This window comes from Ammospiza nelsoni, chromosome 3 (assembly GCF_027579445.1).
Source record: "Ammospiza nelsoni isolate bAmmNel1 chromosome 3, bAmmNel1.pri, whole genome shotgun sequence".
NCBI classification, from domain to species: Eukaryota; Metazoa; Chordata; class Aves; order Passeriformes; family Passerellidae; genus Ammospiza; species Ammospiza nelsoni.
This window is the reverse complement of record NC_080635.1, coordinates 16,303,603-16,330,313: the sequence shown is the minus strand read 5'-3', so window position 1 is coordinate 16,330,313 and position 26,711 is coordinate 16,303,603. Positions and strand designations below refer to the sequence as shown.

At 47.7% G+C, this 26,711-nt stretch overlaps 1 protein-coding gene across 3 annotated transcripts in view; it reads right to left on the bottom strand.

Annotated features, from left to right (window-relative positions):
• Positions 1 to 22,120, bottom strand: part of MEIS1 (Meis homeobox 1) — a 108,222-nt gene extending 86,102 nt beyond the window's left edge. For 2 of the 3 annotated variants that reach the window (XM_059467958.1, XM_059467960.1), the window contains exons 1-6: positions 20,218 to 20,728; positions 18,352 to 18,578; positions 16,667 to 16,808; positions 16,097 to 16,147; positions 15,241 to 15,291; positions 13,678 to 13,824 (exon numbers count right to left, since the gene is read on the bottom strand). In XM_059467958.1, coding sequence (XP_059323941.1) covers positions 13,678 to 13,824; positions 15,241 to 15,291; positions 16,097 to 16,147; positions 16,667 to 16,808; positions 18,352 to 18,578; positions 20,218 to 20,229 — 630 coding nt within the window. In that variant the 5' untranslated portion in view covers positions 20,230 to 20,728. Of the gene's footprint in view, positions 1 to 13,677; positions 13,825 to 15,240; positions 15,292 to 16,096; positions 16,148 to 16,666; positions 16,809 to 18,351; positions 18,579 to 20,217; positions 20,729 to 22,045 lie in introns of those variants that run through there. The other variant, XM_059467959.1, reaches the window with a different exon arrangement.
• Between the last annotated feature and the right edge of the window lie 4,591 nt (positions 22,121 to 26,711).

Genomic DNA, 26,711 nt, shown 5'->3' with positions numbered 1-26,711 from the left:
TGCTTTGCCACCTGCACATCTCCTAGTGGAACTAACCAAGGCTGATAGCAATCCCACCTCCCAGCCTGCCAAAACCAACTGGGGACACCATACCCAATACGACCAAAATCAAGGGGGTCAGAATAAACTGTAAACGTAGAAACTTCAAATGCTAAAAAGTAGATGCTTTTTAATGCCAACAACTCTTGCATAATCTGCTTCACGCAGCTTTGATTCAAAGGTGAGTTATTTTTAATAGAAGAACAGCAAAGGCACAAAGATTGGGTTCAGATGGAAAAACAGTCTTCCAAGAGAAATAAGGGAAATTTCTAGAGAAAGAAGGTTGTTGAAATGACAGGCAGGCGATAACTCCGCCTGCAACTAAGCAGAACAGCGAGGGTGACTTGTGCACAGATGGAAACCTTTGCAGCATTAAAGGAGGCAAGGCCTGGCGAACTGAAAAGCAGAAAAAACTCTGCATGGAAGTCTCAGCCCTGACCTGGATTCCCTTCCTAGCCCCAGAAAAGTCATAAGCTTTCTATCTTTAGTTTCCCCTTATTGCAAGCGAGAGTAAGACTCTTCTCTAACTCTTCGCAGCTGCATAGGAAAAATAAGATATAAGCTGTCTTTATGCATGCAACATGGGAGACAAATCAATAAAAGGAATGAGAGTGGGTATCAACATCAATACCAGAGAGAATAGAAAACTGGAAATAAACAGGACTTTTGCCACTGATTTCACAAGGCCAGGACTTTACCTGAAGGGACCAGAGGCACAACTAATACTGCACACTGTCAAAGGTCATCAAACCACGATCCACCCAAAAACACCAGTGCTCTCCATTAGCTCTGCTGTCATGCCTTAGCGCTGACCCTACCCAGGTGTGGGGAGCACGACACCAACTGTGTACCCAGGGAGGCATCTCTAACACAGCACAGCCTTCTGACTCTTTCCTTACCCTGAAAGCATGGAGGAAAAGAGACCACGGCAGGGAGAGGAAAGGAAAGGGCCTGGTAGTCCTAAACAGGATGAATGGAAAACGCGAGCGCAAAAGGACAGGGTGATAGTGCGCTCCAAAGGAAAAAGAATAATTAGAAGCAGCAAACATAAACCACAAAAAATAAAGGAGAATGAAATGGAGATCATCAAGACTGGGCGGGACATAAAGACAAAGAGGAAGGAGAAAAACCACAGCTCTTCTCTTCCAGAAGGCACCAAAGCCCTGTCAACTCTGCAGGGGCAAGACTTTAAAAAAACCCATTTCTGCATGTTAGTGTGCACACAGCACTGCACGTGTTCACAGCTATGCAGAGCCCCCCCTAGCCTGGGCTGCATTCTGTCAGAGGCACAGCTCCAACACCTTCTGCCTATGCTGAAAGCAAACCTTCTGCACTTGGGAAGTCATCTCCAAGGTCTTCCCGGGGGGACAGCATGGGCAGATGGACTTTTCTTTGAGAAAGGGCTCTAAAAGCACCCAGGAAAGCTTCTGGCAATAACAAAAGCAAACAGCTTTTAGACATATAGACTTCAGGGTTTGCTTCTTGCACCAGGGGTTGCTGCACGTGGTACAATGACGGACACCTAAACAGCAACAGCCTCAGTCACAGTGGACCTTAACATTGCTCTTTTTTTTTTTAATCCCAAGCTCAACAGTGAACACTGCCTGCCCAGCCAGGTTAACTGAGCCAGCTGATGGTGATGCAGGGTTTTTGTCTCCCATACAACAAACATTGACTAGTACTTTCTATTTAGAGCAACTTCGCATTGTAAACCTGTCTCCTCCCTTTGATAAGAGACATATCACTAGATAGAATTAATCCCTGGCCCTTTTCTGACACAAGGAAACACAATTTTGCAGTCAGGACATAAAAATCACTGCTCCACATAGATATTTTATTTAAGTTTACATATCAGGCAGAAACATGCACAAAGTTAGCCCCAAACAATACCGCTATATCCAGAAACCTGGTGTGCAAGTCCTCGAGGTGTGTTAGTCCTCCTTGGCTCCTGCTATATTAAATAAGACTGGAGAATTTTCCACATCTTTCTAGACCAGGAAGAAGGTCTTCAGAGACAAATAAGAGTTTCCTGTTCAATATTTCATGTAGTGATTCCTCCAAAGGTGTAAACAGGAAAAGTGTCTCACCATTTAGCCTGAAAATGAGAGCCTGCCATCCCTTCCCTTTACTCCGTTTATGCGTTAAAAGTAATTTAGAAGGGGATCTGCCAGATGCTCAGGTACAAGTGAGACTTGTGACAGCAGAGGCTGTCAGATGACTGGCTGAGGTCCCAGAACTGGCCTACCCAGACAGACTAAGGCAGGAGGGAGACCTCAACCTCAGCTTTTCCCACCCTGTCCCTTCTGTCCCACCAGGGTCTCAGCAGGCAGCCTCAGCGGGAATCAGTGCTGCAGAAAGATGTGCTTTTCACCCTGAATATCTCGACTCAGCAAAGGTTTACTTATAGCAAAAGCTACATCTCTAAGCATTCCCCTTTCAGATTTTTAGGGATGATACCTTTTGGGTAGACAAAAATTACCCAATGGAGCACCCGCTGCAAATTTTTTTGCATTACTTAAATGCAGGCTCTGATTTCCAACATCCCATCAGCCCAAGTGGGGCTTCTTAGGGAGGCAAGGCACAAGCACAGTCCTTGCTCTGCAACAGCCATGCTTCATTCCAGCTCCATCGCAAGCAAAACCCCTGAGCTTGTGTCACAAATATCAAATGGTTTTTTTAGCTAACTGACAACAGACGCCATTCGGAGTCAGCGTATTTTGATTACGGCACATTGTTCGCAGGATTCAAGAGCCCGCTCGCCTTGCATTGTTGTTCAACACCAAAATTACATTGCAGTATAATTAGCTTTGCTCCAGCTACACCTTTCTGTCTGGATGGATGTGATACCTGCAAAGCCTGTGTTGGGTATAAAATGTGTTCCTGATTATAAAGTGTTTGCTTAATCTTGAGGGCACCGCCTTGTTTTTTAAGGCCCTCTGCAAGTCACGCACTCCAGTACGTGCTGCCCGTTATCTCCAGAAGGCTTAAAACTGGAATCCCCGTGATTCACATTTTCCAACGCTCATGGCCAAACCCGTGCGCAGAGCAGCTCCTCCACTTTCTCCCATTTCACAACAAGCCAGATCTGCAGCGCGGAAGAAGCGGCCGCGCAGCCCGGCTCTGCGAGCCACATGCCAGCGAGCCAGTGGCCACAAAACACACCGAGCCCACTGCGGGAGCCACAGGCCGTGAGCTCCAGGGGTGGTTTGCCAGGCTGAGGCGGCCGTGGCTCCCTGACGCCTCCACCCGCTCATTGAGGGGCGGCTTGGAAGCACAGCTAGCTGCCAAAGTCACACAAAAATGTTGGGCTGAGAGGTCTGTGTGGTCCCACTGCACCTCCCAGGGAGCTTTGGGAGTACCCAGTGGTGCCTGTAGCAGCATGAGGCTCATGGCATGGCCCCACATGGATCCATGCCTCAGGCCAGGCAGACCTTGGGACAGGCAAGACCTCGGGACTGGCCACTCCCTCACAAATGTTTCCAGCCAACCCCACAGCTCTGCTCTTTCTGCAGACCACCAGCAGCACTGCTACCTATTCCATCCACAGCTTCAGTTTATCCCCTTCCTTTAAATACTTTTTTAAAGTGCTAATTAGTGGAAAATAGCAGAAGAGGCTAAAACCAAAGCATAAAGCCATCAAAAGCAAAGTTTACCATCAGCCTTCCAATTCAGCATAGTGCTTTCCTATAACACCGAACAGAAACATTTTGCTTTCTTGGCAGCATGTTCTTCAAATTATCCACAGAGTGATATAATTACTATAACATATCACAGCTCATTCTTAAATATCTTCTATATATACCTTGCTATCACTAGATGACATATAAATTAAGATATCAACCCTACCTGATAAGGGAAAAGCAGAAGTAGAAAATCGTGGCTCACAAGCACCTAATCGTCTCGCTCCAGAACCTCAGTGACAGACCTGAGAAGAGAATTCGCATCTCCCCTCCTGCCTCACACTGTCAGTAGAACAGCATTCCCCATCTCTGCCCCTCCAGCATTGCTATATCACTTCTCATCCAAAGGATCCCTCAAACACTTGCCACTGAGGGCCAAACGTCGGCTTGACGTGCACATGTGTGTTTAAGAACAAAATTAATCCTCCCTGCACATACTAGTCATGTGCATACCATCACTCTGGCTTTACAGAAAACAGTCATGAAAAAAAGATCCCTCACAGGAGTTAGATTAATGTAGCAGGACACATCTGTACATACCCTGCTTTTTCTACATAGCTGTGCCACGAAACACTGCCACGGGCCTCACGGACATGGGGAAAGCACAACGACGCTCCCACAGTAGGTCGAAGGCACGCCAGTAAAACTGGTTGCACAACAGGGAGGAGGGCCAGGAGCCTCCAGGGGTAACACAGCTGCAAAATCCTCCAGACAGAGAGGGGTAAAGGAGGGAACAGCTCAAGCATAGTGCCTAAGCTGCCACCAGTGCACATGAGAATCTCATCCCAAGCATCCGTGCAAATATCGGGAAATGACAGGAAGCTGCCTGCCACCGACTCACACATGTTTGAAAGTCTTCTCTCCCTGTCACCCTCCTGTCACAGTGATGCCCAGCGGTGCCACTCAGCTAGGGAACCCCTGTCCATGTCAAATGCTGCCCAAAATGCCTGTGTGAACATGAGCAAAGGGGGGAGCGAAGCTGTGACTTCAAATTACCTCCTGGTGACATGGCTGTACCCATCACCACAACACAGCAGTGACACTACTCCCCTGTAACTCTGCACTACAGCACACAAGAGAAAAGGCATAAATCGCAAGCCACCGGGACATTTCCCTCACCAACAATTTGGCCAACTCTACCTATGCAAGGTAACTCCGTGATGCAGGTGCAAGTGTAAAAGCTCAGGAACCAAAGTACCTCTATGACTGCAACCCAAGAAGAAGAGTGCCCTGTACTGGCTCAAGCCTAAAACCAAAGTGTCGCTTACTGAGTCTGCAGTATTTGTGTCCTCCCAAGGCTTCGAGCAAGGAGTTGGCCATGGTTAATACTTAGCCCACCAGATAAATCCAAATATCAGCAAGCAGCCACTGACCTCCAGCATATGCCTCAGGTTGCTGCTGAGCACCAGCAAGCAGGTGACATCCCAGCTGAGGCCAGGGGCTTCCCTGCACACCCCACCCTAATGCAACAGGTACCACGAGCCCTACCAGGGGCCAAGAATTTATTGTGCACAAATCAAACCCTGTTTGCACTGACAGAGCTGGCCCAAGTGCAGTGCAGGCCAAAACACCCATGAGACAATAGGTTCTACCATTTCTATTTGCACAGACACTTGTAGCCCTGCACCCCAACAAAGCCATGGGGTTTAAATCTGCTCTAACCCTCCCTTCTCCCAAGAGCTACACAGACTTAAATGGAGCTATTTAAAGCCAGCGTTAAAAACACCAGCAATGGTCTGACCTCAGCAACAAAACTAGACCAAAACCTAAAGGCCAAATGAGTGAAAAGAAAATTACAAGGTAAAGACTGCCTTCCCTGAATGTATGCCAGCTGCAAGACTCTTACATTACATCGATGCAGCTTTCCAAAGTTTAAATACAATAATTTTCTGTATTAAGAGCCCAGTAACCCTAATGGAGGCATAATTAGGCATTGATGCCCTGCCCATATGAGAGAAGCTTGAAAAACTTAAATAAACTGTGAATGGCAGGATTAATACTGCAGCTTTGCATTTTGTACAGCTGTTTGAATACAGTACACTGCCTGTGATGGCATCAGCTGTTGCTTTACTCTGGGTCAGTACTTCTGAAGTAAAAACAGGCAGTTCTTTTAAGCAAATAAAGAATTACCTTTCTTATTGTTGACCAGTTTACTTAAGCAAAGAAGGTCTGGGTGCATATTTGCTTTGCATTAAAATAACCAAAAACAAAAAAAAATCACAAGAAAAAGAAAGCCAAGCTGCAAACAACAAAAATAACTGACCAAATTCAAAGTCCAGTGATGCTAATAAGAGAATTTTAATTTACTGCAATGGCTCTTCAGGATGAAGAACTAGGTAATGCAATTTTGGAGATCATCTGCCCAAGTGGGAATATCATATAGATGCCTGGAGAGTCCTTGAGAAAACGGCTCACCTCAGTACTGATTGAAGAGGAAACACAATACTTTGGTGAAATAGAATTCTGTATTTCTAGGAAAGGCTCCAATAGCAAATTGCTTACTAAAGCAAGAAGCCTTGTAAATTTTATTATGAATGAAAGGGGCAATGGCAAGCGTGTGACATGCCACAGCGTAGGCACACATGGCCGAGTCAGTAAAAAGTAAATAAATAGGTTACTTATAAGCTCTAGAAGACACCTGAAAATATATCTAACAGAAACTCAGGCTCAGTGAACTTCAAGCAAGAATATAAAACAGCTCCAAAACTATCTTACCTTATTTTTTTCCACCAAGTAAACTAGCTAACCCACAGGCTAATATTCAATCTTGGCTTTCTTATTGGAAATATCAGCCGAAAAAAGTTAATCTAGATTTCTTCACTGTCTTTAAAAAATGACTTATCACTGGAGAGGGAAGAAACGATCTATGTAAGGAGCATGTCAGCCTGATGCCAAATTCACCTGGGAAACACAACACCCAAATCACCCTCCCCCTGCCTCACAGCATGGCCAAGCCCTTGTCCCCACCACCTCAGCCAGATCCTTCCCCAAATCCCAAATCCCTGCCACCACAGAACTTTCCAGTTTCTTTCCCAGGCAGCGTTAACGACAACATGGCTCTCGAGCTGCAGGCGCAGGAGGAGAGGAGGGTGCGGAGCCCCGGCCGGGGCAGTGACAGGCGCCAGCGGTTAAGTGCTGCTGTGGAGACGAAACATGCCTAATGAAAAGCTTACCTAAAGCTCGTGGGGAGCCAGCGCCCGGCCGGCCCAACCTCTCCAGAGCGTCGGGCACGAGGCCGACAGGGCGCTCGGGAAAGACGAATTAACTAAAAGTTAATGTGGATGTTCTCATTCAAAAGAAAAGTGGCCTACTCCAAAGGGGATTAGGCTAAAGTGAACTAAGGCCACTTTACTTCTGAATGAGAGCATCCACACAATAGTCCAATGCACTTTAACTAATGCACTTTAATTTTACACCCAATCAATTTGTCTTACCTCTCCTGAGTGTCCTTGTGTGGACAAACCCAGAGATTCATCGAGTTTTGAGGCCAGGCAGGGAACATTAGATCAACTCATCCCACTCCCCATGTGTTATGAGCCATTGCCTTTCACAGTTATCCCTTTATTGATCCCCAAAACTTATGGATAACCTCTGACGTGGGCAGGGAGGAAACATTTCTTCAATGGCCTGGATTTAAAGATGCTTGCAAAATAAAAGCCATTTGCAAAATAATAAGTGGCCATAACTTTCAAGAGTCCATCCTCTTGCCAATACAAGAGGCCAAATTTGGGCAAAAATCCATCCTACCTTCTCTATGCCCTGCAAGTTCATAAGAAAATGGCAGTCTCTGTATTATAACCCTTAAATCTCTTTTGTTTTTTAAATTGCAAACAGAGCCTTTGCCTATAGGGCAAACTCACTTCTTTTTTTTTTTAAAATTCACCTCACCAACATTTAAATTTTCAACATTTCCCCAGACACCTACAAGAAATCTCAGATTCCCTTTTCCAAAACATAATAACCCCACAAACCACTTGCTGCCTGCGCTATTGCTTTCGTACGCACAATGACTCACACGAGCCTGAAATTTCCGCATCGCTCTTTACGTCTTGGATATGTATTTATCAAAAATAAATAAATTAACCCACGACAGCAGCAACCAGCGAGGCAACTCAAGGAGCTGAGCTCTCAGGGGCAATGGGGCTTCCCTGTGCCAGCAGCCCTCTCACTAACAGAGACCAAGCCCCCACCACCACTGCTGAGGGACTGAAGCTTTCCAGGGATCTCATCTAAATTTAAAAAAAGGAATCCTGAGGACACTGGCCTGATGGGATTCTGCTCTCACCTACACTACAGGTTACATCTCAAAGGGCAAAAATAAGTGAAAGTGAAAAGGCAACCACACTAAGCAGGCCAAAGAAGAGCTGAAGCAACTGCAGAGAAGCTGTATTTCAAACGCATCACAGAGTATCAGCGGCGGGTTAGACACGGAGACGTTAAACCAGCGCTGTAAATATGCTCAAAGAAGGCCAAACACAAAAAGTGTGCTCTTTTAGAGCTACCCCCCTCTCCAAATACTGCTGCAGCTGCAGGAAAAAAATAAAAATATAACCACTAATTATTCCCAATTTGCCATGTAAGTCAAAGCCTGCTCCGAGAAACAGAGCATGTGGAGAAGGTGGTATACCAAGGACGTGAGGTGACACTGCAGCGCACCCCAGTCTCTCCTTCTCTCACACAACCCTCACCAGGAAACAATTCCAGAAACCTTCAAAGACGTTCCTGAACAGAAACAACTCTCCTATTTCCTTAAACTTGTTTAGATTACACAAGATAGATCGTAACTGCGTGTTCTCATGACCAAAAACCCCAAATGCAGAAATGCGAAACAAAACAAAAGAAAGATTCCCTAATTTAAAGAAGCTGTGCCGGATTTTTAGCGCTTTTTGAAGTAGTATTTATCAGCACAATGTACACTTACTCATTTTGATTGAGAGCAATATAATCTGATTTTTTAAGGTCTAACATTACCCACGCGGGGCTGCAGTAACCCTTCTGCATGCAGAGCCCATTACCTTTATTGTTACCTGCGGACTAGCAGCCATAGAAAAACTCAAATCCTCAGCCATAAAGGTTAAACTTAAGGTAAAACTCATTTTTTCATAACTTTCAAGCCTCCAAGTTGCCCCAAAATAACAATCCAGGGTCCCTAATGCAGCCACGGCAAGCTCTGGCTTACAGGAATGCCTTGGGATACACGCGCAAATGTTTAGGATCAGTTCTGAGGTTAACTGGGGTTTAAACTCAGCTCTGCCAGCTCTGATGTTGAGAAGAATTCCCCAAAAATCCAGGAATTAAACTATCCTTTACAATAAGACATAACTTCAGTTTGGAAAACTTTACATGGAAATTTTGCCTGAGCATGCAAGGAAGGCACCCAGCTGTAAGGATGGCCCCTTTTGGGTTCTTGAATGATTAAAAAATAAAAAAGAACACCAAGGATTCATGAAGTGAAATAATAAACTAAAGAAAATATATTCAATCTTATGTCTACACAACAATGTATTTACTCAAAGAAACGGAGAGCAAAGAAAATCTTATTTTGCTAATACAATTTCAGCCAGGGTGTATCAGATGAAAACATGTCTGGAACAGAAATTAACGTATCCCATCTTCACGTAAATAGCCTGCCTAACTGGGGCATGGTAACAACTTCTAAATATCACAGCAAAACATAATAAAAATTACACAAAAACAAACAAAAAAAGGACTCACTGTCTCAAAGTGACAAAGTCAGAGGAAGAAAATTAAATTTCAAGTCTTTTAAATGTAATGTATTGGTCATCCTCAGTCGTACTTTGCTGTAACTCTTTTATTATGCAGAAATGAATTCTACCTTGCACCCTCTGCACCACATCGATTATTTTGATGCCTGTTCCTCCAATATGGGAGCACATACCCTAAAGGCAGCAATATTTTTAGCTCTCGTCTTTAAAACCATATATGGTTTGAAAGTACCTGTGAAGAAGTCCCAAAGTAAAATAGTATTTCTCAGTAATTTTTTCCCTAAGGCACGATTGTTGTATTGGCTACAAGGTATAGCTAATATATTTGAGAATTTGGAAAGTTTAGTCTAGTCGTAACCGGTCGATGCCCTGAACAACTCTACCACTTTCAGCTATGTTTTTTATTGGATTCCACTTTATGATTCTTTCTTTGTAAAGAACAAATTTTAGGTAATTGTTCCATTAAAAAAAAAAGCTGCTGTCTATCTGCATTTTTGTTAGAGCAACTCTGCAACTGCACACATTAAAATAAAATCTATTGCAACATAAATAGAGGTGTTGCTTTATTATATACGTGTGTATATATGTGATATATTATCGCCCAAGAAGGGCCATCTAAAACGTCACAGTTGCAAACATTTAAGACTGTAACAAAAATGACTGAGACTCCAGTATCGGTTTACTATCCTTCAACAATTTCCCTGACAGTGGAGTCAAATAATGTTGAATTATGGACCTTCTTGCAGGAAGTCTTATTTCATGTTCATTTTTTGATCATTTCCCTCATAGCTCCTATAGGAATTTGGCTCTTCGACGATTTGCCTTTAAAAGTTTCTGCATCTGTAATTGGCTTGTGCATTATTAAATCGCAATTTTTGTCAAGCAGTGCTCTGGTGGACAGGCTCAACAAGTTTATTTTCAGTAAGCAAAATACTGTTTTGTCCCTATAAAATCTATCTTACACAGCTAATGCATTTTACTTGAATGTGGCGGGTACTTTGTACCATGTTTTCTTTAAAGGACTTTCTAAAGGCTTTTTTTGTAGACATGCTCTTGTAGGAGAATTTTACAGTTTGGACTAGACACCTGAGTGCCAAGGTAATGTGGCTTCAAAAAAGCAGCCCCACAATAACAGTTCAGGATTACCTACGAAACTGAATTTCTCTTGTCAGACTATAGGCAGTCTATGGGCTTTTTTTTTTTTTAAATCAGAGGGAGTTTTCCCAGACACATCACAGAACAGCTGTGTTCTAAATCTTTCTGTGCTCTGACAAACACTGAAAATTTAAACATGCAAATGTTTGAAAAGCTAATGATTAAAAAAGGTTTATTTTGAAACTTTTGAGGATGACTGCAATTCTTCAGCTAGGTTTTTTAAAGTCCCGGGGTCTGGATGATTTTGAGTTCAGCTCTCCCCAGCAAAAAGCCCAGACTCCTGCCTTGTACTTGTGGAGCTGTGACGGTAAACACCAACTCTGCAGGTCGCACCCTGGCAGGCAGTGGGGTCGAGCCCGTGGGAGAAGGATGCTATTTTAGTGACCTAGTGCCACTGAGCTGGTTAAATCACTGAACAATGGTTAGTGTTATAGGGCTTTACTTTGCAAAATCTAGCATTAGTGTCATTGCTTTCTATTAACTGGGGGGACTTAAAGGCACTGGCTTTGAGGGGCCTTTAGGGAAAGAATAAATAAGGGGAAACCAATAAATTAAAAGAAAAAAACACCCTGTTAACTGTAACCTTTACTACCACAATATAAGAAAATGTAATTAAATCCATAATAAAAGCTTTTACATACTTACTCTTTTACTACTCTCCCAAGCAGAGCGTGGGCAGGCGGGGGCCCCACGCCCGGAGCAGCCCCTCGCTCCCACCGCCCGGCCCTGCGCGCCCGCGCATCCCAGGGCCGCGCAGCCATAAACGCGCCCCGCGCAGCCACATCCTAATTAGCCGCCCCGGCGACCAGCACTCAACACCTTATTATTGAACCATTAGGGCCCCGATAGTGCCGGCCGCGCCGGGGCCGCGTTTGGCACCGCAGTTTACCGGAGGGCGCGGGGGACTGCGCATCCCCCGGTAACCCCCCCCCGCGCCGCCCGCCCGATCTCCCCGGGCTTGATCCGCCGCCCCATCGCCCGGGGCAGAGGAGGGCGGAAAAGCGCACTTTTGCACCTTTTCCCCTCAACACGGAAAGCAAAGCCCCGCTCCCCGCGCAGCTCCGCGGGTGCGGGCGGGTGTGTGCGCGGCTGCGCGCCCCGCGCCCGGAGCGGAGCCGGGGCAGCGCTCGCACCAGCCGGGCGCGCCGGCGCCGAGCCCCGCGGCCCAGCGCGGCCGGGCCGCGCAGCGGGAGAGGGCACGGCGCAATGTCCGCGCTCCGGGCAACGAAAAGGGGGGCGCGGACTGGCGGAGAAACACAGCGACCCCCAACAACCCCAAAACTGCAGCTCCATTTCTTTAGCTTTCACTTTAATAAAATAATGATTCGTTGGGAAAATGGGGTATAAATCTTCATTTTGGAGGCAATTAAAGTGTTGATTTCATTCGTGCCCCTGAGCAATTCTTGTAATTTGCTCAAATAGCTTTATGTACCCAGCACTCCAGAGCTTTTAGAAACCCATTTTCTAGTTAGACTTGTTGGATTACAATTTTTATTCAACATCAGCGAGTCGAGCTTCCCTCAGCTAGACCCTGGCTGAAGGGCTCCCCTCGCTCTAAGGTGCTGCGTGGGGCCGGCGGCTACCTGGAGCATCCTCACCAGCCCTGGGCACCTCCCTGCCACACCACCCTCCACCCACTCTGCCAAGCTTTTCCCCTGTACAGCAAAACTGGGTAGGGAAAAAAAATCCCTTCAAAACAACCTACCTATGCGCACATAAACCCCTTTCTAAAAGTTCATGCCTTCCTTCAAGCCTGCCTCCCCTGTCACAAACCAACAGCCTTTGGCAGATAGGAGAAAATATTTCAGATACTGCCCACACTGCAATGCAACGCACCTTTATGTCGGTGATCTATAAAATAACTCCCAGCTGACAGTGCCAGTGATAACAGCAAAGCAGCTGAGGAAACTCCTGTCTGCTTGGCTGCGCCTTGCTTGAACAAAAGGAAACCTCCAGAGCCAGGAGCAGATCACTCCTAACACTATATTTACGCAGCTGATCAAAAAGAAGAAATAACTTGGGGGGTTTCATCAGGGATTTCTTTTTTGTGCGTGTGCTTGAGGTCCCCTCTCTTACAGGCAAAGCGCTGCTACCCCTCGGTTCAGAGCAAACAAATGGACCGCGAAAACCCCACCGTTTCACCCAACTCGAGTAAAAGCCAAATCTCAGTCACTACCATCACCCAGGAGCTTAATTTAGATCTGGACACCTTCTGCATTAGCCCCAAGTGCTCTCATGAAAAGGCAAGGATCCCAGTCTGCACCCAGTGGAAGGAGGAGGGATGGGAGAGGGGACAGCCAGCTCTCCCCAGTCAGCTCACCCGCATTTCCCACCCCGCTGCAGCCGACATTAAAGGTCTGAACCATCCCAAACAAAACCTGGACTACCGTCACAGCCACGCGAGGCTTTGCTGGCTTGGCTTTGACTACATTTATTCTTTAAAGAGAGGGCTTGAAAACTTAAAACATCAAGGTAAAGAATTTAAAACCTGAAACCCATTTTATTCTCTCCTTTTTTTTTTCCTATTAAGTAAAATAAAATGGGCGCGTTTGCAGCAGGCAGGCGTGCACAAAGCAATGTTCACTCAAGTCTAAAAGCGTTCGGCCAAGGAAAACTGACAAGACGGACTAATGAACCGTAGAGACGGGAAGAAAATAGCCAGTATTTGCTAGATTTCAAACCCTCTCTGTCTTCTCTGGACCACCTATCTCGGATTTTATTATTATTATTTTGGTCAACGACTCCAGCCCTTCTTTCCCTAAGCTACCAAGAAGCCAGTGATTCACAGATACCACTTCTATTATTGGAAAGGGTAAATAAAATAAAGACAGAAATTAAAAGCGACAAGAAACAGGTCGAGTTTGCAGGCGATGCTTTTACAAGCTCATCTCGCCAGGTCGAATCTGGGAGCAAGCCTTAATGAAGCAATAATAGCCACATTATTCAAAAATTTTCATTTCGATGGAAATTTATCTAAAAGGGACTCAATCATATGCAAATAATAAAAGGAGGCGTAGTGACCCAGCAAGCGATCTGCATACAAATTTTAGCGTTGTGCGACATTGGCGAGATCATACCTGATCCGTTAGATTTGCTGATCTTGTTATGTCTTCACTGTCCGATTTTGATCCGCCCTCTCTATCGTCTATGACCAAATCGATAGGCATTTTTCCTTTCAAACAGCTAATATACCGGTGGCAGAAATTGTCACATAATTCGTGTACCTACATTATGACAGAGGTTAAAAAATAAAAAAAAGAAAGAAGAAAAAAGAAAAAGAAAGAAGAGAGGGGGGTAAAAAAAGGAAGAAAATATAATCAGGAATACATAAGTAAAATTGACAAGTGCAACCAGTCTCCCCCCTTCGCCCCTGTGACATCAAAAGTCCTAAATAGGGGAAACACACTGCAATTATCCCCCTGAGACCTCTAGACGCATCCAGAATTAGGAATAACTTTCTTTTCTCACAAAATAGAGATATCGCAGAAAATTGACAGTGACAAGATGATTCACAGGCTACAACATATTCAACACCCGTGTTAAATTCATCTGCTCCCGGAGCTGTGGCCATTAGAGAGGTGACCTGCATGGGTGACATTTAAGGTAAACTATTTAATTTCATCCAGTTATTTCATCATAAACCCTTTCCAAAGGGGTATGAGGACAGAAAAAAGGATTAAAAAAAAAAATCCACATGCACTGCACTGAAATACATTATAGGCATCCATGTCCTGAAATCCCCAGTTGCTCTGATAGACTTGTACCTGAGCTGCCTTTATTAATGGGCAGATTTTAACACATTTTGGTAGAGCGAGAACAACCTGACAGTTACGGTTAGATAAAGCGACTGAGGCTCACGAGAAACTTTTCAACTATTTAAAAACCTCTCAAAATGTTTATTTTTAGGAGAAAGGGAATTCTCTTCTAGGCCAGCTATCAATGACACGTAAAAAATCCTCAGGAAACCCAGAGCGCACTTCCAATTTAACGTGAGCTCGGATGACACCGCCCGCTCAGAAATTAGCATTCTCCCTCCTAAGATTTCTAAAACAGCCAACAAAAAAGTCCTGCGTTCAGGCTGCAATCTCTTTCTTCTGCTCAGAGGTGTACAATATTCCCAGGAACAAGAGACAGACAGAACTATCAACTCTGCTTTGTCTCTGCAAAATGTTACAGGACAATCCGCGCCCCGAGCCTGACCTGCAGATGGCTCTTAAAAAAAACTAAAAAAGATTCCCCCCTTCCAACTAACTGCAACCGAAGTCTCTTCCTCACCATCACCAAGAAAAAAACAATATCTCTTTTTTTTTAATCACAATTTCAGGGGCTTGACTGAACTAACCATTTCGAGTCTCATCTGCGGCACCACAGAACTGCAACTATTTATACAAAGCCAGCAAAGTATTACAATGAACACAAGGCCTGGGCGTTCGAGAGCTCGGTTTTAGAGGCTGAAATTGTAATTAAACTGCGAAGAGAAATGGACGCCAAGATTGGTCTTGACACTAATTACCAGAAAGAAAGACATTTATGCAAATTTACCAGAAGCCTGAACTTCAGCAGTACTGAAACAGAGGAGGAAGAAAGGAGGGGGGGAAGGTAGACAGAAAGAGAGGGAGAGAGAGAGAGACAAAAATTACCTTCTCTAATTCCAGCAGATGAAACCTTAATACTTGTATGGCTTGAATCATCTGCAAAGACACAAACAACATGAGCATTAATCTCATTCCTGGATTTGGGGATATTTCCCACAGCCACCTTGACCACACTTTGTAGCTTGACTTTTCTCTAGTAGTAAATAAAAAGTTGTTTTGATTTATGGCAATAACACTAAAATTTAATAGCGGTGGCTTTGTGCGCTGTTTAACGAGAAGCGACCTAGAGTTAACAAAAAAAAAAAATCCCAATTGCAATGAAGCAACTGAATTATACGGATCATAAACATTTCTTAAAAAAAAAAAAAACCAATCCTCTAAACACCACCATTGGCTCCTCGCTTTGTGAAAGCGGGTGCAGGACTCCTACAGTGGAGGCAAAATATTTATCCTTAATGGGGGAAGGAAAGAAAGAGAGAAACGACCTCATTTTCAGTGAATTTGCCACTGGTGCATCTCCAGCCATTGTAATCTTCTCTGTTTCCCATCGAGCTGCTTAAAAGGTGCGTGGAGGGGCTGGTTAGAGTGGAGATAAATCCACCGCTCCTCTTGGGGAGGCAAGCTCACCATCAAGCCTGCCAGCTCCTCTTTGGATGGGGTTTTCCTTTATGTATAGCCTTATGGGATTTTTTTCTTCCAAGCAATTACCACACTATGTTTACTTGTAAATATAAAAGTAGTCATTGCAACAATTATAATTTTTTTAAATCCACGTGAGAAATTTTCAATTTAGCACCACTAAACCACCTCTCCAGATGACACAGAAGTTTAAAAAAATAATAAATAAATGGGAAGGGAAGGGAGGGTGGGGGTGGGGAGAGGAAGAAGTGTTAACTCTTACCAAGTTATCCAGTTCAGGATTAGAGGAAAAGAGGGGTTTCTCTGCTCGGATCTAAATGTAAGAAAGGGGGGAAAAATAATAATAAAAATGATTTGAAATATGGAAGCAGAAAAAGCAGATGTTATTATTTCTTGCTTCATTACACTGTCGGGTCCATTATGTAACCTTCCGTGCAAAGCCCTGACTGCTGGATTTAGTACATCAGCCAAACACTTGAGCAAGTGAATTAAATACACTGAAAAATACCTATGGAGCTTTCCCGGCAGAGCCCGTCCCGGCGCCCGGGAGCCGCGCAGCGAAACTCCCGGCTGGGCACAGAGTGCTCCACTTTATCCATTTTTTAAGGGGGGGTAGTAAATGCCGAGATTTCCTGATTTTTTTTTTCCTCGTGTTTTGTTTTGGTTGGGGTTTTGGGGATTTTTCTGTTTTGGTTTTTATGCCTCTTTCAGTAAGAGAGGGGGGAGGGGGAAACGTGCATCTTTATCTCAACAGAGACTTGTTTTTCTCGATACGATTTTTTTCCCTCTTTTTTTTTTTTGCTTTTACTGTTTTCAACCCGGTTTTGCTGACCTGTTTGGCGAACACTGCTATGTCTTCATTGAAAGACTCAGAGGAGCAAACATCGCCTCCCGCTACCCCAGGCTCCCTGGGTGTGCATGTAGCTAATTCACATTTCTCAAAAATCAGTGCTAAAAGAGGGAACAGGGGGTGTCTGAAAGAAAATACAATAGTCACACACACAGAGGGGGGGAAAATATCATAACGAAACAAAAAAAAACCCCAAACACAACAATAGTTAGTCCCACAGCAGCGTGCATGGGGAAGGGGGCACCCACAGAGGGGCTCCGGCACCCCCCGCCGCCTCCCGCAGCGTCCCGGCCCCTTCCCACAGCCAGCCGGCCGGCGGCCCGGCATCTCCCCGGCCTTTCGGCACTGGCCGGCCGCAGATATTGTTAATACAACCTTAGGACAAGCCAAGAATAAAACCTAAGCCGGTTCCAGCAGCCATTTTGAATTAACTTTCCTTGTCTTTAGGAAAAAAAAAAAATAGAAAAAATTAAAATCCCTGGGCATACACTTCTGCCTCTTATGCTTTTAATTCCCGTTTTCTACTGGAGGACTTGCTGGGAGTGAAAGGGGAAAAAACAAACCCAAACCAACAGAAAAGCATAAAAAGAAAGAATCCCCATCCAAATGAAAAAAAAAAAAAATAGAAGAAAAAGCCCTTAAACCCACGAAACAGACCTCCGGCCCACTGGCCAAGCCGGGCCGGCTCCCTGCGGCCTGCGCGGCCCTCAGCCCCCCGGGGCTCCGCAGCCGCCGGCCCGACCCGCGGGGGAAGCCAGGTGCTCCTGGGCAATCCCAGCCTGGAAAGCCTCCCCGAGAGAAAGGCAGCGCGGGCATCTGCTTCCCCTGCCCGTTTAATAATTTAAATAAATAAATAAGCGTGGGCGCACACACACGTTTGTATATGTATATTTATAACAGGGAGTTCATTTTTTTTTTCTCCCAGGGCTTCACAATTTTTTCCCCCTTCTGGGTACCGTACACCACCGACTTTTAACCAACCCTTCAGATTTCTGATAAACCGATACAGAAACCGAAATCTATGAATTTTATTTTGCTCCCCCTTCTCCTCACTGTCCTGAGAGTGATTTTTAAAGGCTCTTCAACTTCGCTTCAAACTCCAGCTGGGCAGATACATTTTAAAAGCATCTGTGCCCAGCGTAATAACCCCGCCAGCTCCCATCGCAACGGCCTAGAAACTGCTTTACAAGTTGCCACATTGAGAAACATTGAACGCTGACGGATAAAAGATTTAAAAAAAAAAAAAAAGAAAATGAAAAGAAAATTTTAAAATAAAAACTCTTGAGAGAAGCAGATCTTGAGTTCTCTTAGCACAAGGAAAGACGAATAAGGTGGAAAGTTGGGCAAAGCTCTCCAAACTCCCCGCTCCAGAACTCCGTGCACAGATTTACCACGGGCGCAGGTTGTGCCCTGGGAATATTATTTTCCGCCTCCTCCTCCTCCTCCCGCGGTGATGCCTGCCGCCCCTCCAGCAAGCCCGTTTTCCCCCGAGCCCACGCGGCTCCCCGTGCCGGGGGGACCCCGACCCTCTCCCCCGCCTCCCAAGGCACTCACAAACTAGGAACGCGGCCCTTTTCCGCGCAGCGCTCCCCATCCCGCCGTGCCCTGCCCGCGCTGCGCCCCGCTCCATCCCGCGCAGCTTGCGCGGAGCCCTGCGCGGCACCTACCCGTAGATGGCATCTTTATCTCTCTTGAGGGCGTCGTTGACGGAGGCGCCCATGGCGGGGGGCATGGCGTTGGCGTGGGCGGCGTGCGGGTACTGGTGCGAGTGCAGCGGCGGCCCGTGGTTCAGGTGGTGCACGGGCTGCATGGGGCGGGCGCCGTGGGGGTCCCCGTACATGGTGGTGGGGATGCCCACCCCCTCCATGCCGCCGTAGTGGGGCAGCTCGTCGTACTGCGGGGCAGAGAGAGCAGAGAGGCGTCAGGGGGAGGCGGGGGCAGCAGCTCCGCTCCCCTGTGCCCCCCCGGGCATGAGCCGCGATCCCCCCCGAGCGCGCCCGGGCTCCGTCGCGCCGGCCCCGGGCAGGGAAAGCCGCCCCGGGCCGGGAGCACAGGGGCTGGGCTGCTCCGGCCCGAAGCCCTCCGAGTCTGGGGCGGAGGAGAAATAACAACAACAACAATATTAATATTAATAATAATAATAAAATAAATGAAAGCGAAAAAAATCCCACCCTAATCCCCATCCCCAAAGTTCCCCAGCCCCCGCCCCCCCATCCACCCCATGAAGGGAAGCGGTTCTCGGAATCCAAATTTCCCTCCGCTAAACTTTTTCCCGCTGATAAGAAGTCAGGTACCTCGCCCAGCGAGGATGCAAAAACTTCAGCAGCGGTAAACAAAACAAAACCAAACCTAACCAAAAACGAGAAGGAGCGATTTGCGGATTCCCAGCAATTCCACGCGAATACGACTTTTAAAGCCGAAAAGCTGGAAACGTTCGCCCGGGCTCTCGGGATTTTGGGAATGCCTTTCTTTTTTTTTTTTTTTTTTTTTTAAGGGTTTTCTTTGTTAAAGATTAAGGACCGAAAGCTACCGCGGTTCCCAGGCAGCGGGGGAAACGGCCACTTTTCATCTATTAAAAGCGAAGGTGTGAATAAACACTTTAAAAGATCCCTGACACTTGCTTGGACAGAAAGAGTAAAAGGCAAGTTGTCAGCAGAGGAACTTTCTTTCCCAACCAGCTCTCAGACGGCGGCAGGCAAATTAGGCAAGAAAACGTCTTTCCAGAGCTTTTCTCCTTCCCCAAATCCCTGTTCACCCGACTACAGCTGATTTATTTTTTTTCTCAAAACTCCAATTTAGGAGGTAGTTAGAAGAAAAGAAAAAAAAAAAAAAAAAGAAAAAAAAAGGGGGGAATCGCACCCAAAATAGAAACAACAATACACATGGCAGTGAATGTTTGTAACCTCCAATTCAAATTAAAGTCACTTTCTTTCTAAAAGAGTGGGGGGAGTTTGCCCACTGCTCTGCACCTTTTGGGACAGAATATATTAAAAAAAAAAAAAAAAAAAAAGGAAAGAAAGAAGTGTGAGTAAAAAAACAGGTAAAAGAAAAAAAAAAAAAGTTGTGCTTACTCCCAGCCAGAACTTATCTTCTGAAAATGAAGCGGTATATCATCACTAACACAGCAAAATGCTCAGAGACATGCACACATTCAAATATTTCAAGCACTGGTGATTTTAAAAAAGACATTGGTAGGACTAGAGCTACAAAACCAACAAATAGAGAGGCTCGGACATATTCACTTACATGCCTGCATGTCATTAATGTATAGAAAGCTTGCCTCTTCCCTGAGAGCTCCGGGATGGGGAGTAAGTAAAAGAACCAAGAAAATAGCAATATACATAGGTTTTAAGCCTACAAGTACAACTGATAAATCCTACCACTGCAGGACACCGCTTTGTGCCCCTACTCCAAAAAGAAGGAAAAAAAAAAAAAAAAGAAAAAAGAAAAGAAACTTTTTTCGCAGCGTCTCTGTCAGCCACGTTTCAGTATTATTTCACATTTGAAATCCATTTTTTTTTAATCATACGTACCCTTTGCGCCATCGGCCTGCTTGCTCCCTTCCTACTTCAACTTCTAATATATCCTCTTTAAGGCCAGTGTGAAAAGAAAGAAACACGAAGTTCCCCCCCCTCACCCCCAAAAAAAGGCAAAAATCCCTTAGCGTCTCCAGCAATGGAAGCAATCGAGTAAAATCTTCAGCTTGCTGGATCTCAGCGAAGCGATACGGTAACTCAGCATTAAAAAAGGAGAAAAAAATTAGAAGAAAAAAAAACAACTCTCCCTCCTTCCTTCCTTCTTTTTTCTTTCTTTCTTCCCTCTCTCCCTGTCTCTCTCTCTTACTCTCCCCCTCTCGTTTCCAAGACAGCAGCGGGGCGAAAGCAAATATCCTTTCCCCAAATCAGTTTTTTTTTTTCTCTTTTTTTTTTTTTTAAAGTGCCCCTCAAACCCAACTACCAAGTCTCATGGCTTTTTGCCACTCCGGCTGTCAATCACAGGCGAGGTTGTCAAGGTGGTGAATGACTGATGATGATCCGCTGCGTGTGCTCCCACCGCGCAGGACACCGCAAATGTTAATTTTCGAGTGCGCTCACCCAAAAAAAAAAAAAAAAAAAAAAAAAAAAAAAAGAAAAAAACAGAAGAAAAAAATTTACAAAAAAGAAAAAAAATTTAAATCGAGGGAGGAGGAGAAGGAGGGGGAAAAATTAAAAATTAAAAAGGCTCTCTAACGCGCCGGCTCTCCTTTTATTATGGTTATTATGATGATGATGATGATGATGATGGGGGGCTTTTTTTTTTCGCTCCTCCTCGGATCGCTCCTAATTCCTCGCCGGCGCCGGCTCGCTCTGCCCCTGCGCGGCCGCCGGGCGAGGCTGGCGGAGGCGGGCCGGGCGCGGGTGCCGTGCGGGGCGGGCGCGGGAGGAAGGGCAGCGGGGCGGGATGGCGGGGGGGGGGAGGCGGGGGGAGGCGCTGCCGCCGCCGCCGCCGCCGCGGTCCGAGCGCTGCCGTCCGTCCGCCGCCGCCGCCGCCGCCGCCGCTCCGCCCGAGCGCAGCGCAGCGCCGGGCTGGAGCAGACTGCGGGAACCCGGAAGTAGTGGTGGCCATAACAGGTCGCGTCTTACACAATGCGCTGGGCGGCAGCAACTCCGCCACCGGCGCAGGGGGGCGCGCCGCCCGCCCCGCGCCCGCGCAGCGCCGCGGCTTGGACACACCGCCCCCTCCCGGCCCTGCCCTCCGCGCCCCCCCGCGCGCGCGCGGACGCCCCGTCCGCCTCCCCCCGGCGGCCGCGGGGGCGCTCCCGTCGCCTTTGTCTGGCGGCACCGCCGCCCCGCGCAGCGCCCGCGCAGCGCCCCGGGGTCGCGCCGCCGCCCGCCCCTCGCTTCGTCGCCCGCCTCGCCGGGCGCCCCCCCCCCTCCCCGGCGGCTCCCCCCGCGGCCGCCGGCCGAGTGAGCTCACCCGGCCCCCGGCCGCCGCCGCCGCGCCGCCGCCGACCAATCAGCGCCGCGCCGCCCCGCGCCGCGCCCCCATTGGTCCGGGCGGGAAGCGGGGCTCGGACCGGCGCGGGGGGGGGGCGCCCCCCATCCCTGTCCCCGTCCCCGTCCCTGTCCCCGGCCGTCCCCATCCTTATTCCCATCCCTATCCCCATCCCTTCCGCCGAGCTCCGCCGGTGCGCTGTCCTGCGTGGCGCGATTCCCCCCGCCGGTGCCTCCATCCGCCGGTGCCTCCATCCGCCGGTGCCTCCATCCGCCGGTGCGGGGGTCCGCTCCCTTGCGTTCAAAAGCACAGCCATCCCTCCCCGCAGCCCCGCCGGTCCCCGCCGGCCCGGGAACGGAGAACTCGCCGTGCCCCTTCCTCCCCTACCTGCGGGCCGGGCTGCGCCGAGCCCCGAGCGGGCGCTTGCGGGGACAGCTGCCCCGACACTACCGCATCTTCCGCCCGGGCAGCGGGGCGGGAGACGGAGAGCCCCCGGTACAGCGGTCCCGACTGAGCTGCTGAGGGAACGGGGAAGTGACGGGGAGTTCCTCTGGTAAATCCCCTGGGGCACACGGGACGCTGCTCCGCTGCTGCCGGACCCCGGGGGCGGCGGGGAGCGGCTCGGCCCCCGCCGCCACGTCTCAAACTTCGGGGAAACGCGTTCCGATCCCCCCTCCCGCCCCTTTTCCGCTAGGACCGGCTTTTTATCCCGGCGAGAGAAATGCGGAGCTCTCAGGTAAGACCCGTTTTCATGCGCTGACCCGCACCCACCCACCCGAGCCACGCGCGTGGGGCTCATTTCTCTGGCGATTTCCCCGGGGAAAGCGCTCGGTAACGATTCCCCATCGCAGCGGTCCTTGCAGGGGGTGGCTGTGACCCAGCTCCCAGGGACGCGTTTCCTCCTCTTCCCATCCTCTTTTCCTTCCCCCTCCCAATGAAAAAAAAAAAAAAAAAAAAACAAACAAACAAACAAAATAAAAAAAAAAAAAACAAAAAAACCAAAAGACCCTTTTTCAGCGTCTCCACTAGGCCTTTATGAGCTTAATTCAGCGCAACTCAGACCGAAACACTTTTACAATGTAATTACAGCCCTACAAATTGTTTGCCCAAACCTCATCCTGGATAAGGATTTTACAATTAGCAAACAGTTATTACACTTAGGGCTCGCTGTGAGGAACTACTCAGCTCGCCTCTCCGCCTGTGAGAGGCCGGCCAGAAAAAAGAAAGAAAACTGAAGGAGAAAAAAAAAAAAAAAAAAAAAAAAAAAAAAAAAAAAAAAAAAAAGAGGGTTAATCCGGACAGCAATTAATCATCTATTAAACGGGAAAAAGTAAACGGCCAGCTCCGCGCTATCCCGGTAAACTCTTGCTTGCCGCGGCGGATGCGCTGCGCTGCAGCGGGACCCGCGCAGCATCTCGCCCAGCCGCCTTTTTTGGAAAGCAACTCTGTTTGGGCTTTTTTGTTGTGGTTTTTTTTTTTTTTCTTTCCTCCAGAAACTTGCTGGTTTGCGGGAATCTACTGAAGCTTGTCCGTCGCCTAGTGGAAAGGGTGAGGGGTGGGGGGAAATACGGGCAGGGGGAGAACAGTGAGGAGAGAGCGAGGGGTCCGGTGGGTGCGGCGGGCCGGGCAGCGGCTGCGGAGCGCGGAGCGGCCCCTCCAGACCGCGGCCGGGCCCTTGGCGAGGGGATCCGCCGGGCCGGGGCAAAAAAGGCCTCTGGGGAGCAAGGGAGCCTCCTCCACAAGGTGGAATCTGGGTCCATTTGCTTATCGGATAATAAATGAGGCTTTTAATCAGGCTGAATTTCCCAGCTTAAGGAAAGAATTAGTCATACCTAGGAACAATCAAATGGTTTCTAGCTGGCTTCCCTGCCGCCTTCCTAGCAGGGATTTTGAGGGGGGGGGGGGGGGGTGAACGGGGCGAGAATTTGCATCTAAGTGTGCTCTTTCACCATTAATACTGAAATTTGAAAACTGAAATAGGAACAACCAGAAGAGCGAAACAAACAAGAAACCGCAGAAGAAAGCATTGGAAAGGCGGCCGGGAGATAATCCAGGAATGCTTCAGATAAGGAAGGGAGGAAGGGGGGGACTATACGTGCGGAGATACCCGAAAAGTCAGAGTCTGTCTGATGGAAAGGCTGAAAGAGGGACGGGGGGGTCGGGGGGAAACCCGCACTTGTTTAGAGCCTATTAAAGGTCACACCGGGCTGGGGGGTGGGGTGCCGCTGATGATAAAAGGAGTTTAAGAACGAAGGGTTTAAGCGCGCAGATGAAGCGCAGCGCCAGGATTTGGGGGGTTTGTTTACTGGCTCCCGATGCAGGAACCAAAAGAGCGGCGGGTCCGTGCGGAGAGCGAGCCCGGGGTCAGCCGGGGCTGCCCTGCGCCCAGCCCGGGCCCCGGGAGCCGCGGCGGCGCCCCGGGATGCGCGGGGCCGGGAACCGGAGCTGTCCGCTGCCCCACGGCCGGGCCTGACGCTGGCACAAGTTATGGAGGGGTTTGATTAATTAAATGGAGGGCTTCATAAAATATTTCCTAATAAAATTTACGGTTGTCTTAAAAGTTTCCGAGAGCGCTTTTTTTTTTTTTTTTTTTTTTTTTTCCTTTAAATAAAATTAACTGGGAAATGAGTTACTGGCCGGAATTTTCGAGACTTCAACGGTGACAGCAGTGCCGGCGGCGGGAGCGAAGGCACCCGCACACAAACGGAGTCTTTCAGGGACAAAAGTTGCGACGGCTGCCACGTTTTCCCCGCGATGGCACCTCGGGGTAGCCCCGGCAAGGCAGCGCAGAGCCGACCTGAGCCTTGTACTTCCTATTTCACATTACAAATAGAACATTTCAGCCTAAAATCCGTAGACTAACCCCACAGCTGGTAACACCATCGTGTTGGGGTTGTCGAAGGGTTTTTTTCTTGCACGATTTGGGTTCTACAAGTTCATTTGGGTTAATTTGGAAACGCCGCTCCGCGCCGGGGTTCGCGACGATCCCTGCCTTTAGCCCATTCGCCCCCAGCACCCCTGTACTCCTGCCTATGCCAAACCCTCTTTCTTTCCTGTCGGTATTCCTATATTTCTCGTTGAATTAAATAATAATAACAGTAAAAGAAATTGCTGGATAAAACTGTGGCTGCTTAATTAAAAAAAAAAAATAAAGAAAAGCCGCTGGGCTGTTCTGCATCCCAAGGATTGAGCTGTTGTGCCGTCTACTGGGAGACGGGGAAACTACAGTCAGAAACGCTTCCAAATTTTCTGCGAGAGGAAAGTCCAGTTTTCGGCAATTTGAAGGGGTCGGAGACGCCCAACTCCTCAGTAGAAGAATAGCGACCCGAGACAGAAAAGTCGTAGAGACACTTATTTTTTCCTTAGGCTACATCTGTATAATTGCATAAAAACTCCACTCTTAAGCGTTTAGGATTTTACTGACTGCAGACCGTGGAGCAATGATATGGTGAAGATGGTTTGAGTTTACCCGCGAGAGGCAGTTGGACATTAGCTAAATATGTAGGAAAGAAGAATTTTTTTTTTTTTTTTTTTTTTTTTTTAAGAAGGGGATAATATTTGCGAATGGTTTGAAAACTTCTCCCCCCGCGACCAGCCGGCTGTAGCCTGCGGGCAGAGGGAGATCCCAACTGGGGCAGCTCCCACCCCGATGATGCTCTCGGAGGGCAGCGGAGGCAATCGCTCTGATGCCAGTCCTTGGTGGAGCAGCAGGAGGGGAGTTTACGCCGGCCCAGCGTTAGTCTCGGTTTAGAGGAAGCCCAGACGTTGCTGTTCTAAGTTCCCGAAGCTTTGCCCGTGCCCGAGCCGCGGGTGCTCCCAGGCAGATGCAGCCTGGCTGGGTCGTTTCCCTCTCCCCTCTCCCTGCCCACTTGCTTCTCCGCTCCCGTGGCGCCTGGAATGCTCTCCTCAAAAATACAAAGCGCAAGAAGAGATTTTAAAAAGACGGGGGGAAAGCTTTTGGGGTTTGGGTTTTTTTTTTTTTTTTAAACCCCAAACCCCAAACTTCTAACATGAACCCTTGACTTTTATGAGGCGAGAGCCGCCGAAGGGCTGTGAAATGCAAAGTCTTTGTCGTATTTACAGGCAGTGTCAGCAGCCGACTGGACACGCAGATAAAAATCTAGTGGTCTGTGTGAACTCCAAGGAATATTTTAAAGCAAGGATCTCTAAGCGCCTATTCTCAGTCCACACATATGCCCGCACGTAGCCTACAAAGACGGAGACACCCACGTAGCCGAACAATAGTGGGGATTTCTTTTAATAGGTTAAATGAAGGTACAGGGAAATCCTCCTACCACTTGTGGCACACCAGCTCCGACTGCTTTTTGCCTTCAGAGCCACTTGCTAGAGTTCAACAGAGGGTGACATTAGCCTAAAATATTCGATACTTTTTCTTTTCTCCTGAAGACTTTTCCCACTGCTTCTGGGCTAAATTCAGCTCCCAGTTCATCTCTGCGGGTAAAATTGCTGTCTTTGAAAGAAACAAAAATCTGCCTGATCTCTTTAGTTTAATTTTATTTTAATCAAGAAGGTATTACAGATACTTTCCTCAGTGTACATAAACCAGAAATTAAATGATTGTGTGTCCCTAGTGTAAGAAGCCGAAGGACTTCTTACACAACCTTCTAAAAAGTTGAACGAAGTATTTTACCCTTTCAATGAGACTAAAAAAACTTGCAACATTGTACAAGAAGCAAATTAGAGAGTAACAAAATAAAACCTCAGTTTGAAGCGACATAGAATTGAATATTTGTGTCTGACAGTACCTCGGCTGAACTAGAGCAAAGCGGAGTTTTGTCAGAGCTTTTCGATTTGATGTTTCCCTGCAAACTAATTTTCACTATTACTCCATTCCTATTACCTAAGTCCATCTGCAGCTCGGCTAATGAGCCCATTGACTGCACGAGTTCGGCGTGCCTCTGATGCCGATCGCAGAGGATGGGCACTCCTCAGAGCGGGGATCCGGGTTTGTTCAGCCCGGTGGGATGGGATGGGAGGGAACCCGGGGCTCTCTGCAGGCTCGGAACTCTCGCAGGGGGCTTCCCGCAAACGA